This window comes from Pundamilia nyererei, unplaced genomic scaffold (genome assembly GCF_000239375.1).
Source record: "Pundamilia nyererei isolate P.nyererei 1_Seehausen unplaced genomic scaffold, PunNye1.0 scaffold00387, whole genome shotgun sequence".
Lineage (NCBI taxonomy): Eukaryota > Metazoa > Chordata > Actinopteri > Cichliformes > Cichlidae > Pundamilia > Pundamilia nyererei.
The window spans coordinates 14,431-34,968 of record NW_005187788.1 but is presented as its reverse complement, the minus strand read 5'-3'; the positions used below and the strand labels follow the sequence as shown (position 1 = coordinate 34,968).

General features: G+C 41.6%; 1 protein-coding gene across 1 annotated transcript; it reads right to left on the bottom strand.

Annotated features, from left to right (window-relative positions):
- Positions 1–134: 134 nt before the first annotated feature.
- Positions 135–18,542, bottom strand: slc6a20 (solute carrier family 6 member 20). The gene is made up of 11 exons (XM_005752869.1): positions 18,373–18,542; positions 16,851–16,991; positions 16,337–16,428; positions 15,997–16,224; positions 13,967–14,077; positions 13,625–13,866; positions 10,819–10,987; positions 7,262–7,463; positions 4,982–5,141; positions 4,677–4,842; positions 135–1,874 (listed from the first exon to the last, which is right to left on the bottom strand). Exons 1-11 carry the CDS (start codon positions 18,494–18,496, stop codon positions 1,704–1,706), a joined length of 1,806 nt encoding a protein of 601 aa, XP_005752926.1. The 5' UTR covers positions 18,497–18,542; the 3' UTR covers positions 135–1,703.
- Between the last annotated feature and the right edge of the window lie 1,996 nt (positions 18,543–20,538).

Here is a 20,538-nt window from a genome sequence, read left to right as displayed (position 1 = left end):
GGGTAAAAGACCTGCAACTGACACATAAAGGCTATCTCATCTCATCATCTCATATGAAATATGCATGAACATTTAGATGCAACAAGGTCCATAAAAACAAGACACAGGAACAGACAAGACATTTTCATGTAAGGTCAGGAGTTTATTGTGGAGTTTACATTTGACTCCTACAGTCAGTTATGAATACCTGCAGGTGGCAGTATGCAACATCTGAGTCCAAATGATTACAAACATCACTCCATTGATGTTTGTAATGGTTAAAGGTCAACTGGCTTTATATAAGAAGCAGTTTGAAACTCGGTATTTACAGATGTACTGGGACAGAATCCATCAAGAAAAAAGAGACGTCTGTCTTCTAAAAGACACACACGCACATAAATGTCTTACTTCTTTAATCAAAACCCCCCAAATAAATTTCAGATGAAGCTGAAAGACAACATAGTGACTTACAAGACGCTTTATGTCCAAGAAAACTAACAGTTCATCATTTATTTACTCACTGGCACAAAAAGCAAAAATCACACTTTTGATTAGTCCAATTATTCGGTCATTCGATGACACATATCCAACAGTATATACACATTTGACATATTTGGGAATGTACAGAGAATTTTTTTTATTACAATTGTGTTTTGGCACAGCACTGTTGGCTCATACAGGTATTTTGGTTCACAATGAGCTGCCAGCCCTTTTAAAATGAATAAAAAACTAGTTATCAAAAATCCTGTAGAAAGCAGATAATTCGTACACACATAATTCAGTGCCAGCTCTAATTCGACGACAGGAAAACCCAATGACTGATATGTCCATCATATTTACCTTAAAGAAAGAAAGAAAGGAAATCAGCCGATGTGGTTTGATACGTCTCGGCTTTCTGTTGTGCAGTCCAACAGGTCCAGCTCGAGTCTTGAATCAAGTGTCATTTTTGGTAGTGATGCAAAAACACCACTTTGCTCAAAGATACTTCAAAACAGAAAGTAGGACCTCTGTAATGAGATTGTTGTCACAGGCTCTAATCTAGCATGTGTGTGAGAATTTAACCAGTCACTATTCTTATTAGACAGAAACAGGCGAGTCCAAATAATTTAAAAAGTCCACTATAGTGCGATGTTATAGTGTGATAGGACAGGACTTCCTTTTTTGATGCCTACGATATTTTAGTGCTCACTTCTGTGCACTACTGCTTTAAAACATGTTTACAGTGTGTAAGATGGGAAAAATGATTAAAACAATACATTTAAAACTCACAGTAGCTTATGTACATACATTCATAATACCGTACAACTATTTAGAAAAATAACAACAAGCAAATGACCAAATTACAACTATATTTAAACATCTGACAGTCAGACAAACTACATCTGTGAGCAATAATGTTCCACAGCTGAGATTTAGAGGATATTCTTCTGAATGTACTGACAGACGTCTGACTTTAATACTGAGACAAATAATACAACAGATTCAAAGGAAATATGGAGCGTATTCTGAACAAAGAAGGCCTGTGTCTGATGTCGCCTAAGCTGTTACTACGGCAACACTGGAACGACGTCGTTTTTGCAGACAAACAGTCCAAAAGGGCCGTCGCTAAGGTGAAACTCAAATCAAACACCACACACTCTGGATTAGGTAGGAAATACTGTACTCCTGCTGCTCAGCTGAAGTGCAGATATGGAGAGGTCCAGGAAGCAGGACAGGTTTGGTCCCTACACTGACACTGTGCTCACAGCAGATGGACGCTTTTCAGAGGCTCGATCTTTCCTCTTCCTGCAGAAGGCATACAGAGCTGTGAGGGGCACACAGCTGACTGACGACACCAGCAGCAGCACGATGAAGACCTGACCAAAGGCGGGGTACTCCGTCACTGCTGATTCACCCTGGGAAGCCACACATACAGTTCACCATTAGCAGAAACTTTTGCTATCAACGCTACAGTCTGTAGAGCGGTACAGCTGCAAACATATCCACACCCTAATCTTGGTAAGGACTCATAACTATGTGAAAGGTATGGCTGAATAAAAATGTCATCACTGATGTTCAGTTTGACGAGTGTGGATTCTGCTTGTACAATAATATCACGTGTCCATCCAAATCACAACACGTTATAAATAAAATTGTAGAATAAAATAAGAGAACATGACAGTGCAGTTTAAAAATAAATTTGCTGTTACACTGGATTACTCATTTACACTCCAGCCAACTCTGCCAAAGTAGTATCCGATGTCATCACTAACATTGTGTCAGAAGGGTGTTCTTCCTGTTTCTGATTCATTTAATTACTTTTTTGACTGCTAATTTTCAGTTTGATCTCTGTGTACATGGATGGCATCAAACTTCCTTCCCTATATCAAAATATCCCCGTGCTTCCAAGAATTCTGTCTGATTAGGATTTTGGTGGAATTCAAACTCTTGAATGATAGATTTGCTTCAGTCTGTTATTGTTAATAACATTTTATTAATCACCGACTCAGGTGGCTCAGCTGTGCTCCTGCTTCTAGATTTAACTGCAGCCTTTGATACCGTTGACCACAGTAATCTGATCTTGCGATTGGAGCAATGTGATATCAAAGGTATCCCTTTGGAATGGTTTCGGTCCTACCTCTCCGAGAGGACTTTGATGATTTTACGTCCTCCACAGCTCCATTTACTTGTGGTGTCCCGCAGGGTTCCATATTAGGCCCAATTCCCTTTTCAATCTATATGCTCCCCCAGGCCTAATTTTTAGGAAGCATAATATCTGCTTTCACTCTTACGACATCCAGATTTATCTTCGGACAATAGAAACACCACTCCCATGGAATCTTTATTCAAATGCCTTGACAAAGGTAAAACCTGGATGGTCTCAAATTTTTTTACCTTTAATGAGACAAAACTGAAGTAATTATTTTTGGACCAAGCTGTAACTTTTATGCCCCAGATTAATTAGCTATACGCTGGTGTCAGTCCAATCTGGCACGGCTTCTACTCGTACACAACGCTGCAGCCGGCCTCTTGACCCGTGTAAGGAGACAACATATCACCGCGGCGCTCGCCTCTCTTCATCGGTGCGTTTTAGAATTCAATTTTAAAATCTTTTGACTTATAAAGTGCTAAATGGCCAAGCAACAAACTATTTGTCTGACCTTTTGCAGCTTTACACGCCCTCTAGAGCCTGAAGATTTTCTTGAAAAACAAAGGACGGCCTAACAAAAAGAAGTTTGGGAACCACTGCTATACTGCATGAGAGTTACCAATTTTTTATTCAAATCTTCCTACCTGTTTGATGATGTTAATGTTATTGTTTAATTATTACGTTGTACAGCACTTTGGTCAACTCTTTTTTGTTATTAAATGTGCTTTATAAGTAAATAAATGAAATGACAGATACTTGTTCTTCATTGAACATCCCCAAACTGTTGCCACAAAGTTGGGATCATAAAATTGTCCAAACTGTCTTGGTATGCTGAAGCATTAATGGAATTTTGCAGGAACTAAGGGGCTGAGCCCAGCTCCTGGGAAACAACCCCACACCACCCAAACGTTACACAGTACCTTTCTCCTAGTAACCACCAAAACAGACTGGTCCATTGGATTGCCAAACATTCAGCAAGCTTTGAGATCACTGCTTCAGACACTTTGCACTGCGCTTGGATGCAGCTGCTCGGCCGTGGAAATAATAATAATGGATTGCATTTATAAAGCGCTTTTCGAGACCCTCAAAGCGCTTTACAACACCACTATTCATTCACTCTCACATTCACACACAGGTGGAGGCAGCTACAGGTGTAGCCACAGCTGCCCTGGGCAGACTGACAGAAGCGAGGCTGCCATATCGCGCCATCGGCCCCTCTGGCCAACACCAGTAGGCGGTAGGTAAAGTGTCTTGCCCAAGGACACAACGACCCAGACTGTCCGAGCCGGGGCTCGAACCGGCGACCTTCCAGTTACAAGACGAACTCCCAACTCTTGAGCCACGATCGCCCAAATGGAAACTCGTTCCATTAATCTCTGTGCAATGTTCTTGAGTTAGTCTGAAGGTTATGGGATATCTGGAGGTCTGTAGAGATTGACTTTGCAGAAAGATGGCAGCCTTTGCACCTCAGCATCCGCTTTGTGATTTTATGTGGCCACTTGGTGGTGAAGCTGCTCCCATTCCCAGTCGCTTCCACTGTGTTATAATCGCACAAACAGTTCACTGTGGAATACTTCACACTGGAATTCATGGAGCTCCTGAAAGCGATTCATTCTTGCTCATGAAACAACAAATCTTGGTCTTGAGCACAGTTTGGGTAAAAAAAACTTACATGATAATTATGTGCAATTTAAAACTTCAGATCAATACTGTAGGAGGAGTACAGATTCTTGTTGGATGGCAGACGGACTTTGGTCCTTTGGCTGGATGAGCTAATGAAAAAAACATTTCCTTTACTTTTGCTTCTTGATTTGTTGAGCTATTTGGAAGTCGTCGATTCACAGCATCATTTAAATCTAAACGATCCTATTTAATAGTGCACTACGCCATCTTTTTTTGCCATTTTCCACCAGACTTTTCCACTCATTTCCTTTTTGGAGTGCACGGTATCACAGGAGACTTTGTTAAACATGACCTAACCCAAACCTTTAATAATGATAATCCATACTGTCTGTTGAGGAGAAAGTAAAAATGTCTACACGTCGGGAATATTGAAAGCAGAACTCACCAGCTCTTTATTCCATGCTTGGTAAGTGGGTGTCCCTCCTTGGATGTAGTTAATGATGTAAAATATAAAGAGGCCAATAAGGAGCAAGGGACTGGTTACTGCCCACATGATTTTCCAGTACCAGTTGGGACGATGACCAAGCATGTCTTCTATGTCTTTTTCAAACCTAAAGAGAGTAGAAAACATGCTCGTATCGATTATTGAATTTTACAGCAGTAGAGTAGTAGTACATTATTTATAGCCAGAACAAAAAGGTTTTAATCTACAGTAACAAATGTGGACACAATCACAATGACAGCACATACCTCTTAATTCCATAGATGTAACTAACAGCTATGACCTCAATGAGGACGATGAACAGCAAAGAGAAAGTGGCTGCGTAGTCGTTGAATATGGTAAACCAGTAATTCCCTGAGGTGGTGGTGAAGCCCAGGCCCAGCAGCAGACAGAACACACACACCAAACCTGCAAGAAAAGCTCAGTCACTGGTGCACCAAATTACAACACCAGTCACAAAGAGGATTAGGGCCACTGGGGGAAAAAGGGGACACGTCCTTTTTTCACTTCTTTTCAAGAATTCTGATAAAAAAGTCTGATTTCTGACTTTTTTATCAGAATTCTTTTTTTCAGAATTCTGGATTTAACAGGAAGCCAAAACAGGAGAAATCTGCTCTCTCTTTCTAGTCCCTGTCAGGACTCTTGCTGCAGTATTTTGGATCAGCTGAAGGCTTTTCAGGGAGTTTTTAGGACTTCCTGATAATAATGAATTACAGTCGTCCAGCCTGGAAGTAATAAATGCATGAAGTAGTTTTTCAGCGTCACTCTGAGACAGGATATTTCTAATTTTAGAGATGTTGCACAAATGGAAGAACGCAGTCTTACATGTTGGTTTAATATGCACACTGAAGGACACATCCTGGTCAGGTGGCTGCAGCCTGGCCCTGTACCAGGAGCGGCTCAGCTGCTGGACACGGTGTTCCCAGAACGATTCGTGGAGGAGCTCCTGGCAACAACGAAGTGGGTCTGCAGTCACTGGCAGGCAAGCCTTGAGGTTGCCATGACTGTTTAGCCAGTGGCAGGAGCTTGGCCGGTCCTGGCCCCAGAGGGCCCCAAGAGTCCCAGCACCGCCATTCTTCTCCAATAATCTGTTTTCTTCTGTTGTGTCTTGGCATCTCCCGCTATGGAACGGACTGGCCTGGGTTCAGTAAGTTAATGGGGCAGTGCGCAGTGGTGCATTCACAGCTGGTAGAGGCATGCGGTGTCTCTGCTGCACTCAGCTATGGTGTGGGGCCATCGGACACTGATTCTGTGGGACGTAGCAGGGCCTTCACAGGAGATCATGTTGGTTCCAATAGGTTTTCCACCGCAGCAGTGTCATAATAACAGCCTATACTCAGCCTTTGACCAAGTCATGAAAACTGATGGTCAAACAGTGTGCCCTGATGTAACAGTAACGCACTTTGTGTTCATTGGAGACAGATTGTGTCGAGTGACTGAGACACCAGAAGAACACAACCAGTTTCAAGTGTTGAAAAGCTGGCAGAAAAAACACAAACATAGATGGATGTAACGAGCCACCCGAAAAATCATTTCGGCTGCTCACATAATAATAATGGATTGGATGTATATAGCACTTTTCAAGGCTTCATTCATTGACTCTCACACACTGGTGGAGGCAGCTACAGTTGCAGCCACAGCTGCCCTGGGGCAGACTGACAGAGGCGAGGCTGCCATATCGCGCCATCGGCCCCTCTGGCCATCACTAATAGGCGGTAAGGTGAAGTGTCTTGCCCAAGGACACAACGACCAGGACAGAGAGCCCGGTGATCGAACTGGCGACCTTCCGGTTACTGATGCGCTTCCCAACCCCTGAGCCACGGTCGCCCGTGGGTTATGATAAAACTCTGGAATCGAATCATGGCCTGATTCTACTGGCCGAGCATCTGGGAGGATGTGCAGCGATGGGGAGAGTTGGTTATTGCAGCTAAATGTGTGCTGTAAATGCATAAATGCTCTGTATACCCCTGTCTCCTTAGTTAGATCATGTTCAGCTGTGTTCACTCCTGTGGTTTGTTGCCTCGCGTGCATATTTATGTCTGCGCCTCCCACCGTCCTCTTCCTCCGAGCTGTAGTTTAGTATTTCTGGCACCCAGCAATGAAGCTGTGTGTCTGTGCTTGGGTCCAATCCTGCCTGCTTTACACACCGACTATTATAAAGCCTTTCTGTTCTGAACACTCAAAGCTCTAAAAGCCAAATTCTCACACAGCGTAAAGCTCCTGGCATTCCCAGACATCTGCCTTCTCACAATGGTAGGACCATAAAGAATCACTTTGATAATATCTGCACGGCCTGTCGTAGGAAGTAGGAGCATTGCAAAGTTACTACTTTGAATTCTATTTAACTTTGTGCACTCAGCTGAAAACTAGTTTTATAGCTGCAATAAACATAAATGCTGCTCTTTACCACCGTCAGTGTGTTTGTAACCCAACCAGACAGACAGGAAAAGCGTGGCAACGGTTCAGTGAGAATACATAGCAGCAGAAAGTACGAAGACCTTCTCCACCAACATCAGTATGGATCTTACCACTGAACAACTCGTTGCTCATGCGGGACATAATCTTGAAATCACGTAACGGGGTGATGATGGCTGTAACGTTTCCCAACATGCTGCCCATTCCTAACAGCAGGAGCATGAAGAAGTACAGTACAGACCACAGCTGGGGCAAAGGCATGTTCTTAATGGCCTCACTGTACACTATGAAGGCCAGGCCTGTCCCCTCTACTGCCTGAAACAAAAATAACAGGAGTTTATAGTTGAAATAGAAACTGAATTTAGTGTCAGTGTTTTACATGTCAAATAAAATGACTTCAAAATGTCTCTTTATGAAGTATTATTCATACAGACACGCTTCACAGAGATCATTCATTCTTATAAAATACCTATAAGTGGATGCACATGCCACAACCTTATCTCAATAATTATAATTGCAGTAAAGAGGTTTCCTGTCTGTGAACATGGAGACGATGTACTGTATCATATATCATACTGATGGGGAACATGTTTCCTGCAGAAATATTATGCACAGTTTTCCAAAAATACAGTGTACTGAGGTGCTTTTAAAATTTTTGGTAATATAGTAAAGATTTTTAACCTAAATAAGTAATAATATTTTACAATTCAGCCAGGGTGGAGTGTAAATATGCAAAGTACCAACCCAGTATCATAGCAAAATGTGTAATAGACACGCCGGCCCACCGTGCCCACTTCACACTTTGCCTCTCTAAAACGTGAGAGAGACAAACATGCATGAGTTGCATTACTGCATGCAGAAATTGCATTACCAGCAGGGGGAGAAAATATATTTAAAGCCACAAAATCGTAACGTACAAAGTAGATCCCAGGCTCCCAGCATCGTCACGGCTAATATGGATATACATGCGAATGTGTTAATATTGTCTGTTTAAACGCTTTCCTGTTATTATTTTCATGTTGGCTTGAAATCAGATATTTCCCTCTGCTGGTCCTGCAGCTTATTTCAACTTAATGCAACGTGTAGATTTTACGTTTTGGAGGCAAAGCGTGAAATGGGCACTGTGGATCGGGGTGTTTGATATCGGGTTGTACAGACAGGCAGCAGCAGTGGTATGTTTAGTCATTAGCTACAGGTTTTTAATTAAATGGGCTACACAGAAAAATACACAAAAACCACTGTGTGTTGTAACAGGAACAGGAAGTGATATAATACCACAGAGAGACCAAGTCTACAATAACACATTTGTGCTTTAAGCAGTCAAATTGAGTTGTTTGGTGTTGTTGGATGGACGGATGATTAAAGAAACAACACATACTGACAGTTAACAAACAGGGGCCTGAGGAGCATGTTATTATTTTATTATTATTATTATAAATGATTATTCTTTTGATCAGCTTGGTCAAACACGTGTTCAGCCCTGCAGGCAGCTTCTGTCCTGGCTCTTTGACACAGTGTTTAGAGTTTTATTTTGGATTCATGATTCTTTCCTTTACATTCAGAAGATGATTGAAGTTCAAACTTCGTATGGTTTAGTCTTGAGTTGAGTCATTTTAGTGTCTCTGGGTTTATCGGTCTTTCATGGTCTCTTGTTTGATATTATTAGGTTCCTTCTGTGTCTTTGTCACGCCTCTGTTTTTCTCTTCTCAGCGTCTCCTGTGAAAGTCAGTCTCGTCTCTGTGTTTATTTACCCATCTATTTCATGTCTCTGTGTCTGTCCCTCAGCTCAGTCATGTCTCTGTCTGGTCTGCGTTCTGTCTACCTGTCTATGTTTCCTCTCTTGTCTTGTTTCATCCTTTGTCTCTCCAGTCTGTCATGTATCTGTTTATCCCTAGTCCCAGTGTCTAGTTCACGTCTTAGTCTGGGTCTCAGTGTGTGTTACTTCCCATCTTATTTGTCCCTATGTCCTTATTTGTACTTATGTCTGTCTCTTTGTTCAGTTTTACTTCCTCTGTGTTCCCTGGTGTGTTCCATCTCCCTAATTATGTCGTGTCTTTAAGTCTCCAGTGTCACATCGCTGTCATACATCCCCTCATGCTGTGTGCTCTATTTTTGCATTTCTCCCTAGTGTCCATGTAAAGAGCTGAAAATAGCTATCTGTTAAAACATGGCATTGAAAACAAACAGAGAAAACTGCCAAACTTAAAGTTTTTCGTTTGTTTGTTTATGTTTGTATTTGTTAACCTGTCATTTAAACGTTCTTGTTGGACTGTGGCAGTTTCAGGTATTAAAATGCTATTCCACATCTGGACACTAGAGGGTGCATAGTGTTTTTGTAGTTTAGTTAGTACCTCGCAACAACAAATTGTATTTGATTTAATTTGAACTCCAAAGTGAAGGAGGAGATCATTAAGATGAAGAACTAAAATAAAACTGTAAGAGAGACGGCAAAAACTTAGGAGTGGTCAAATCAGCAGTCTGGTACACCTGGTTACCTTTATCAATGCATGTACAGAGGCTTTATAGGAAAGTGCAAACTACCGTATTTTTCAACCATAAGGTGCACCGGATTATAAAGTGCATTGAGGTAAACAAAACAGTCAGATAAGTCAAACTTTACTCAACTCATTCTTCTTGCTTCCTCCTCTTCCCTACCATTGATTCACTAATGCTGAAATCTCTCCAGCTGCTCTATTCCCATGTTGTTGCAGTATATTAATGACTAACCTCGTGTTGAGGATGGATTATCTCAGTTGTTCTCCTGACTGAAGTTTGGTCTGTTTACAGCATCTTGCCATGCGATTGCATTTGTCTCTAACCATCAGGAACCCTCACGTTAACTTTTATCGAGTGGAAAAATTTAGTGTTCATCCTTTTAATAAATCCTGTTTTCATGGATGCCTGGATGTTAAACTTAATTGTTACACCTGGTAAAGCAGCAACACTGATCATTTTATTAAAGATGAAAGAATTTAGACAGTTTGTAACTCTCAGTGATGCTGCAGTGTTTGTTTGACTTGGGGACCTGAAGAGACGGAGTTTAGGATCCAGATTACTCCGCGAGGCTCCTGACTACGGTAGCTGTAACGCTCCAACAATCCATCAAGCGCTGCGGCTTCATAGTTTACCAAAGTCGTACCAAAACATTTTTGACAGATTTCTGAGCGCCATGTACCACATAAAATCGGTTCGAGGTCAGTAAGCACAACCAGAATTCATACATAAGGCGAACTGTCGATTTTTGAGAAGATTAAAGGATTTTACGTGCACCTTATAGTGCGGAAAATACGGTAGTGGTTACCCTCAAAACAGAAAGGGCAGATTAGATTGTCAGAAAACATCTAAATAGCATGCACTGTTCTTGGACAGACAAAAGGAACAGCTCATGATCTTAAGCTTTTTTAAATTGCAGTGGTATGTGCATGTCAATCACATCGTCACTGTTTTATTTAAAATATACTGGGGTAGTGTACAGAGGCCAAATGACAGAAATTGTGTCATGGTCCAGAAACGTATGGACCTGACTGTTCGATCAGACTCTGGGTGACAAACGTTGATCATTTATCGTTTCTCTTTTTCTTCCCGATTTAAGTAACTTCCAACTTTCCATTATTTTATAACTGAATAGTGTTTCCTGTGTGGTTACTGTATGTAGATGAGTGTAACTCACTGTGTCTAGTTCCTTTTCCAGGTTGCACTCTCCCTCTCTTACTTTGTCGGCAATTTGGGCAAACTGCTCTGGATATGTTGTGTTCAGCTTCTCAGTCCACTCGAGAACGCTGTCCATGCTGATGGCGTCTTCTGCTAGATCAAAGGTATTTAGCAGCAGAAGGCGCATTCTGAAAACGAAGAAAAAGGAGCACAAATTAACCCTGACCTTCAACAATGATTGCACAGGCCATTTTGCAACCTGTTGAACTTAGACGTATTTCACAAAGTGTTTCCTTTATTAGACTGGGAACTGATGTGATACTGAACTAAGTTTACAGTCCACTTATGTTTTTGCGGCAGATGAGAGACAGTTTTAACTGTTTTTGTTCTTAGTTGTTTCAACTGCAAAAAGCAATCATTTCGTTCTTACTTTTTTGTATTACTTTTGTAAAATCATTGCATTTATTCACTTCATGTTTTGCTGCCAACCACTGGCAGGTGTAGTGAATGACACTTATGTTAATGAAAAACAATGTTCTGTTGGGTTTTGGCATTCATGTGGATGGTACTTTGACCCCCACCACATACCAGCCCCCCACCACTAACCCCCAACTACTATCAACTCCAATCCCCCCCATCCACCCAACCCTCCACCACACCACACCACACATATTTGTTCAGAGTTGTTATGTCTTGTTATTAAGTGATCTAACACTGGACACATGTTCTGTATACCAGATTCTAGGTCCAAAGTCCTATTGTGCAAAAGAAAGAACATTTCTGGGTTTTTCTTTTCAATGATAAAGCAAAGCAACATGCTGTGTTGTTAAAGTACCAAATTACTCAACTGACAGAGAAATGCACACAGCCTGTTTTCAGAATACAGTGACAGACTATTCTCTCGATGAACATGGTGTCAGCTGTTATCACAACATACAGCTTCATTTCAATGTAATCTTTATTGGAGAAGTGCAAAATGTACACTGGTGTCGTCATTTTCAGATAAGTTTTGTTGAGCTTGTCTGTAACTTTGTTAATAATGTAACAGAATCAAAACCATACTCGTTCCTCATCCTCACCGGGTAGTTTTTGTTCTCCAAGCCTTATGCTAACCTCTAAATCTAAACATAACCAAGTAGTTTCGGTTCATCAACCTAACCAAACAATGACTAAACCGCAGTTTTACCATGGTCCCAAACAACTGGTCCAGGCATTACTCGAGCGTCCTGGTTGAACGATTGATGTGTTTGTACCACCTCACCTTGATTCTAAAGAAAACTTTTTAAAAATGGTTTCAATGTAAAAGCACTAATACATGTCATTGTAGAAGCACTTGCATGAAGATGTTTAGATGACAGTAATAAACACTGTTCATTTGGAGCCCTTGTTGCACTTCCATAAGCTTGTGATCTCACAACTTTGCAGCCACTGGTCTCAGACATTGCCCTAGCATGGCCAACCAGGACCTACTCTCCATCCCTGAGCACCTGCATCACCGACTGCTATTAACTTCTTGCTAGAGTCGCTTTAGCTAACTAACACTAAAATGTCTCAGCGACAAACAAAACTCACCAAATGTTCAGTTGTTGGCTGCGAGCGCAAACACAGACGTCTTCACGCACTCCCGGCATCTGAGGAACTGAAGACCCAGTGGATTACTTTTATTTTGATGCAATGTCCCCACAACAATAGGAAAATCCATTGTGTTTGGCTAATGGCTAATGTGGCTAATGTTACTGTTAGCTTTGATTTTATGCCCACAGGCCAGAGCTATGTTTAAACTGTAGTCTAGGGTCCAAGTGAAAAAACAAACCAAACAGATTTATATGTCTCTACGCTCACTTATACTGTTCGTTTTGTTTTGGTTTATTTCATTTCTTTCATCAAAGTCAGTCAGATTTAAGACTTCTATGACGTATTTAAAACCACTCTGAATGAAAAGAAAACCCAAGAAAAACAAAACTAAAACCTCAAATGCTTCTGGGTTTGGGGCACCAGCTGTTTTGATTTTTTTTTTTTTAACCTTAAAACAAACTCGTCCTTGGTATTATCTCCAACAAGCTAATGTAATGTGCACGGCTAGTCCAAAAAGCTGATGTAGACTGCCTTGTTTGACCTCCATACAAATGCGTTTGCAGTTTCATGGTCCGGGAATGCTGAATTATGCTGAATTTAAAACTTTTCCTGCACAAGACATAAATGTTGCTGACCCTACTGTGCTGATGTGGATAGTATTGATATGGGATTAGCTTGGTGAATGGTTTAAAAATAATAGCTGACACACGTTATTTTCACAAATATCATAACAGAAAAAAATCCCCTTTTTTTTTTTTTTTTTTTTTGGGAAAAAAGATTTATTCAAGATATTTTGATGCCAATTAAGGCCAATAGTTTACTCACTCTGCCTTAAATATTGTCATTTGCAGCTTGTATTCTTAACCAGAAGTCATTTACAAGTCATTTTCCATGCCAGTGTTTTACACTGTTACAATCCTGATCTTATAATTGTAACATCATATCACAACATGCAAATTTGGCTGTTTTGACATATAAAATACTGGTTCAAAGATAAAGTTTGTGGTATTTTTTATGTTACTCAGTTGGATTTGAGGCCACAAAGAGCCTCTTTAAAAATGAGCTAGTATAACAGCATGTTACAAAGCATGTGTGATATTCTGAATTTTGGAAATTGAAGTACACATGCCTGGATTTGTAATAACTTGTTGAACCGTATAATATATCACGCCTATAGGGACACACCTGTAAATTTACAGGCATGCTTGCATGTGTAGCGGGAACCCTGCATTAGCACAAAACATACATACCTGTCCAGGCAGTTCTCGTAGTTGAGAGTAGCCTTGAAGCCATAGATGGCAAAGGTGACGATGCTGGCAAAGATAGAGGTTCCACTGTTGATAAGTGAGACAACGATGGCCTGGTTCTGAAAGTTGTTGTTGTGCTGGTTGTAGCTAGCAAAGGCTATTAGTGAGCCAAAACCCAAACCGAGGGAGAAAAAGATCTGAGTGGCTGCATTGATCCACGCTCTAGGATTGGCAAGTTCAGCCATCTAAAAGCAGACAAATGTACATACACATAAAAGATAAACCACTCTAAGTATGAAACCTGAAGAGCCTTATCTGCGTAGCACATTTCCTAGACACTCTTACCTTGGGTGTGAACATGTATTTGAGGCCATTGATGGCACCATGAAGAGTCACACCCCGAATCAAGTAGATAAACAGGACCAGATAAGGAAATGTAGCTGTGAAGTACACCACCTGTAGAAGCCAACCAGCACAATCATAGAAAAGTTCAAATGTGTAAGTGTGATGATGGAATGTTTATGAATTTTATCATAACTTGGTAACTTTGTGTTACAGTATGTTTTAGTTAGGCACTAGGGTCTGCTGGTTTAGAAAATATTTGTAAATTATCCATCCATCCATTTTCATCCGCTTTGTCCGGGGCCAGGTCGCGGGGGCAGCAGCCTAAGCAAAGAGGCCCAGACCTCCCTCTCCCCAGCCACCTCCTCCAGCTTATCCGGGGGAATACCAAGGCGTTCCCAGGCCAGCCGAGAGATATAATCTCTCCAGCGTGTCCTGGTTCGGCCTCCTCCCGGTGGGACATGCCTGGAACACCTCACCCAGGAGGCGCCCAGGGGGCATCCTTGTCAGATGCCCGAACCACCTCAGCTGGCTCCTTTCGATGTGGAGCAGCAGCTGCTCTACTCTGAGCCCCTATTTGTAAATTACATTCACCAAATCCTCCATTAGGTACACATTGCTACTAATGGGGTATAGCCCATATGCTGTGTGGTATAGAAGGCTTGTTAATATTGCTCAGAGATTTTGGGGGATATTGACATAACATCACACAGTTGCTGCTGTTGGTCCATATCTAGGAACATCTCCACTTCCACCACACCGCAAAGAACTGTGCTAGATTCATATTAAGTACAGTGAACTGAGAGAACTAATTACTCATAACCATCTCACAGATGGAACATTCTGTACAGCCACTTTTTATACTAACTTAAAACAGTTAACTGTTACGGTTACTTAAAAATCCATCATTGACCCATCAGTCTTAGCCAATTATAGGCCAATCTCCAACCTTCCTTTTATCTCAAAAAAATCTTGAAAGAGTGATTTTAAAAGACAAATGGTTTATTTGAAGAGTTTCAGTCAGGTTTCAGAGCTCATCACAGCACAGAAACAGCTTTAGTGAAGGTTACAAATGATCTTCTTATGGCCTCTGACAGTGGACTCATCTCTGTGCTTGTCCTGCTAGACCTCAGTGCAGCGTTCGATACTGTCGACCATAATATCCTATTAGAGCGATTAGAACATGCTGTAGGTATTACAGGTGCTGCGCTGCAGTGGTTTGTATCATATCTATCTAATAGACTCCAGTTTGTGCATGTAAATGGAGAGTCCTCTTCACACACTGAGGTTAATTATGGAGTTCCACAGGGTTCAGTGCTAGGACCAATTCTGTTTACATTATACATGCTTCCCTTAGGCAGCATCATTAGAAGACATAGCATACATTTACACTGCTATGCAGATGACACCCAGCTCTATCTGTCCATGAAGCCAGATAACACACACCAATGAGTTAAACTGCAGGAATGTCTTAAAGACATAAAGACCTGGCTGGCCGCTAACTTTCTGCTTCTTAATTCAGATCAAACTGAGGTTATTGTACTCGGCCCTGAAAAGCTTAGAAATATGGTATCTAAGCAGATTCTTACTCTGGATGGCATTACCTTGGCCTCCAGTAACACTGTGAGGAACCTTGGAGTCATTTTGGACCAGGACATGTCCTTCAATGCACATATTAAACACATATGTAAGACTGCCTTGAGTGGTTTTCAGCTTTGTGCTCCTTGTTTTTGTGTTGATATGACTTTTAAAAAAAAGATATATGTCCTCATTAGGATTGGGAATTCTGTCATTCTTTGGGTCTGCAGCCTAAGATTTATACTGTTAACTTGTTATACTGTATAAAGCACTGTGAGTGCTCAGGCAGAGTTGAAAAGCGGTATATAAGAACTGGTTTGTTTACCATTTAATTATGTGACAATGCATTTATGTTACTTGGCATCAAAATTTATGAAGTGGCATTTTCATGATGGCGATTGTTGTGCTCATATCCACTTCTGATATGTATCACAGAAACTCGTGAGTCTCCTTACCTTTCCTGTTGACTTTACTCCTCGCACAATGAACAGGTAGGTTATTGCCCAGGCAAGCACGAGACACAGTGCCTGTCCTGTATGAATGCCTCCATTCTCTTCAATAGAAGAAGAGATGTTCAGTGTTTCCCTGTAGAAGAAATATTGGGTGGGTGTAGCCACCTCACACTCCTCTGTAGGTCCCGTTCGGTTTGAATTTATGGGGCATACTGCCCAGGGCAGGACTGACTGCAATTGACATAAACATGAAGAGCAGCAGAGATGTGTTACATCCAAATGAGCTACAACAACGTAGCATGTGTTTGAAAAAACTGCAGTAGTTTGAAAATTAGCAGCTCACTTGAAATGAATGAAAGAGGTACCAGAAACTCCATGCATTGATGACGTTGTAATAGAGACAGAGATACATGGATGTCACAACGCTAGCAAGCCCTAAAAGAGAAGAACAGCAAGTAAAATCACCAATCTCACATTGACACTTATTACTTATACCTGCTGTACTATTGTAGGGTACCTGCATATAAAGCGCCTCGAGGCAACTGTTATTGTAATTTGGCGCTATATAAATAAAATGAAATCAAATTGTCTACATAAAATTCAACTGTTCATTTGAAAGATTAAAACTTAAACAAAGCCCAGGTGTTTTTCATTCACAGCACTCTACAAAGTTCTGTCTGTAGCTCCTTTGCACAGACTCCTTTTTAGCTTCTTGTAATGCAACATTCAAACTGCTTACTGTTTTGACACCAGAAAGGCTCTCCTTGGTACTCCTTTATAACACCTCTAGTTTTCCAAAAGTGTAGCTAAAAGTGTGCAGTAAATGCATTGTGACTTCATTTTAATCAAGCACTTACCCAATCCTCCCAAATACGGGCTTATCGAAGTCCATGCCCCGATGCTACCTAAACGCATCTTCTGACCAATGGCGAGCTCCATGTAGAATAAGGGCAACCCCTCCAAAAGCAACATGATGAGATATGGGATTAAGAACCCCCCTGAAAGCATGAAGGGTGAATACAGTACAAATGTTATACAGTGGACAAATTTGCTATATAAACATCACCACAATTATAAATAATTATAAAAAATATACAACCATAGCATTTTAAGAATCCCATGAGTGTAAACCAGAAGCACACTTTCTAAGCTGATAGGAGCCATATTAACCCTTGGATGCACAATCTACCAATACCTACCTACACTCTTCCACAGGTGGGGTCAAAAATGACCCCAAATAAAATCAATGCATTTTGCTATAAACTTGGTTTCCACTCTTTTCCCCTGTCTGTGTCCTCACCTGATACTCTTGTGACCTTCAGGTGTTTTGTGTAAGTGGCTGAGGACAAGCATTTCTAACTAACATTTTTATGGTGGTACCCTTCTGAGCAGTCTGGAGAATTACAGTGTGCCAACAAACCCCTGACCCAACTGGCACCAGTCTCCCTACTTGGCAGAAGACCATCTATCTGTGCTTGGCTATGGTCAACCTTGTATGTGTGAAACATCTTTTCACGTTGTTCCTTCTGCAACGCACAGTGTGCCGAGTTTCTAATTACACTCACAAAGGTGATTTGTTGTCAAGACAAAAAGTGTTATGGTGTCGGTCACTAGCACAGTACTGTCGTACGTAGTAGGACGCTGAAAAATTCCACATCCGCACAGTAAATGAAGGGTGACGCACAGAGTCAGATTCTGGCAGTCAGAGAGAAACATCGGAACAAACACCCCGGCACAAAGTGCCATATGTTGGAAACATTTCCAGGGAAGAGCCGAAAACATTTTTTCTTCTTTAAATGTCTGAATGCTTGCGCTGCGTTTATTTTAGTCCGTCTTTAAATTGCGCACTCTCACACTTACACGGAGTCTGTTTAAACAAGCCTACTTCCAAACCGCTTCTGATTATTATTATTTGCTTTTCGCTCCGAACGCTTAATGACCGTCATCTACTTTTATTATTGTTTTCAGCAGCGAGACAGCTGACAATAGTCAGGTAAGGATTCCATAGGAAATTTACCACGGAACGCCCCGCCCCCTTTGATAAAATCTTAATCAACAACTCTTCACACCAATTAAAGAATATTAAGTTACTTACTTACAATTCAGTCAATGGTATTGAGAAATTATAAACGGACGTTTACATGACACATGGCTGTAGTAACTCGTTTACCAGCTGAGGTGAGTAAAATCCGTTATGTACAACATCACTGCTTTCCACTGAATCTTTGAAGACAGAGAGAGTGTATTGAGATTTTTCATTTCAAATCAAATACACTCTGTGCGCATCAAACATGATCATAAACCTGGTAACCTCCCTCTACTTAAAGGCACAAGAAAGTGCTGCTCATGATTTAGTGAAAGAGGGTCACACGGACTTACCTCCGCCGTGTAATTGACAGAGGTATGGAAACCGCCACACGTTTCCCAGTCCGACTGCATATGATACACAGGCCAGCACAAATTGCATGGGGCTGTCCCAGTTGGGTCTTCCATCTTTTTCCATGACTCGGTCCTGTGTGTAGCCTCAGTGAGCCCGCAAAAGAATTAGTGTCCGCTGCGTGGGTGAAGCTGTGCTCAGCCTGAGCCTGGTTTATAAGCCCTCTGCGACTGTAGCGAAGGCGGAGCCAAAAGCTTCTGTTATTCAAAGTGTTAGTAAAGGGGGTGAGGCATGGAAAATGACCCAGGTGAATGTTTCTTTTATTTGATACATACATACCGCAGAAAGAGGGCGACACACAGAGACAGGGGCAAAGAAAAAGTCCTTAAGAAGCACAAGACTGAATAAATGTGTGTGAATGAGAGGGAGAGAGGTGCAACAGCAAAGCTGCAAGTACAGCTAGTGAAACCAGACCTGGGGTCAACCATTCAAAACAACTGACAGAGGCCAAGAGAGGTGAAGAAGAGAGTGCAGGCAGAGTGGAACTGAGTGTCAGGGGTGCAGGTCTACAAGATGCTGGATTGTAGATGGTGGCGCTAACAACCAACCAACTAACCAACAAAAAAGTAGGAGGCAGAGCTGCAAGTGGTGGATTGGAAGATTTTCACTCGGAGTGACCAGAGTGGGCTACAAATGAGAACATTAGCTCAGGTTGAGTGATTTGGAGGCAATATTAGAGAGTTATGGTTGAAATGGTTCGGACATGTGCAGAGAAGGCAGAGTGGATGGAGTGAACAATGACAGCGATGCCAGGTAGGAAGGCGGGAAAAGACCTCAGAGGAGGTTCATGGATGTAGTTAAGGAGCACATGCAGAGGGCTGGTGTGACTAAAAAGGATGAAACAGGCAGATGGCAGGGTCTCAAACTTGCTGGCGCTGTCATCTCATTGGAGGGCCACTTTAGTGTTCAAGGGGTACAAAAAACAAGCAAGAAAACTCCCACAAATATCTCCAAAAATGTAGCATTTTGTGTGTTTTTTAAAATTTCAAATATTGTTTAACAAGACAAAGCTGCCAACGTGAACACGCTTTTTTCTCACTTCAACTAACTGAAGCCTTTCATTGAACTACCAAATAAACACATTGGTCCTCTCTGTGTGGCCACACACGTGGCAGCACTTCTGCCATCATTGTGTTCGGATGTAACAAAATCAAAATGCAGACATTAGTGTGATTTTGGGCTCTCCTTCAGCTCCTGTGCAGAGCTGATTGTTGAATATGTGCAGACAGCAGCATGTTTCTGTCTCTCCTGACGACCGTAAGGACAGTAACACCAAATTACAAAAATTCTTGCACTCAATATCTCCTCATTAACAAACTTTTAACTGAAGATGAATCATTGAGGAATGAAGATGTTCTCACAGTATTCTTCACTCACTGACTGCCTGTAGTTTCTAATATCTCAGTTTGTTACTAACGCAGCTGCTGTCCACACAATAAAAGAAACCAGATTAAAATAGCAAAGCCCAATGTGCTAAAACCAACTGTGTACATAATTATATATGTTTCTACAGGACTGAGGGAGTTATTACTAAAGACTGTGACTCCTTCAATGAGTTTCAGTCTTTCTGGGGTTTCTGAACTGATGTCTCTCTCAGTGAGTCAACAGAACGTCTGCCATGGGACAGCTGTGATGAAAGAAAGGTAGGACATTTCTCCAAAACCAAGACCCACGATACCCGGCTTGGTCCTGATGCTCTCCCTCTGCAGGGTGAATGTTGATAATAATGTGGACTCTGGATCCTGTTATGAAATGAACAGAAAAAAATGACACAAATTTCAGCTGATTGCACTGCTGAGTACACTCGGCCAGACACGGACAATCAGGTTGTATGAGTCAGGTGGACCACCGGACTCATACAGGCTCCTCCACACAGTCCTCAATTATAAAGTGCTTTACAGACCCCGAACATTATGGCTAACTGGGGGATTTCCCCATTTTAGTGCAGTGGACAGAAAACTCATTGTCACAGCCAAAGTGACCCCCGCTGACTGATTTTTAGTTGTATTGTCTTTATATTCCCCTGAGCTATTAGTTCTGTTACTAGTTAGACCACAACCAACCAACCTGATGACACACACACACACACACACACACACACACACACA

What these genes read in the sequence shown, in the direction of transcription:
- slc6a20 (XM_005752869.1), bottom strand. Translation starts at nt 18,496, where the DNA reads ATGGAAAAAGATGGAAGACCCAACTGGGACAGCCCCATGCAATTTGTG. An exon ending in CCCGTATTTGGGAGGATTGG is followed by an intron (nt 16,429 to 16,850) that starts GTAAGTGCTTGA and finishes CTTCTCTTTTAG; the next exon opens with GGCTTGCTAGCGTTGTGACA. An exon ending in AAGCATGGAATAAAGAGCTG is followed by an intron (nt 1,875 to 4,676) that starts GTGAGTTCTGCT and finishes GTGGCTTCCCAG; the next exon opens with GGTGAATCAGCAGTGACGGA.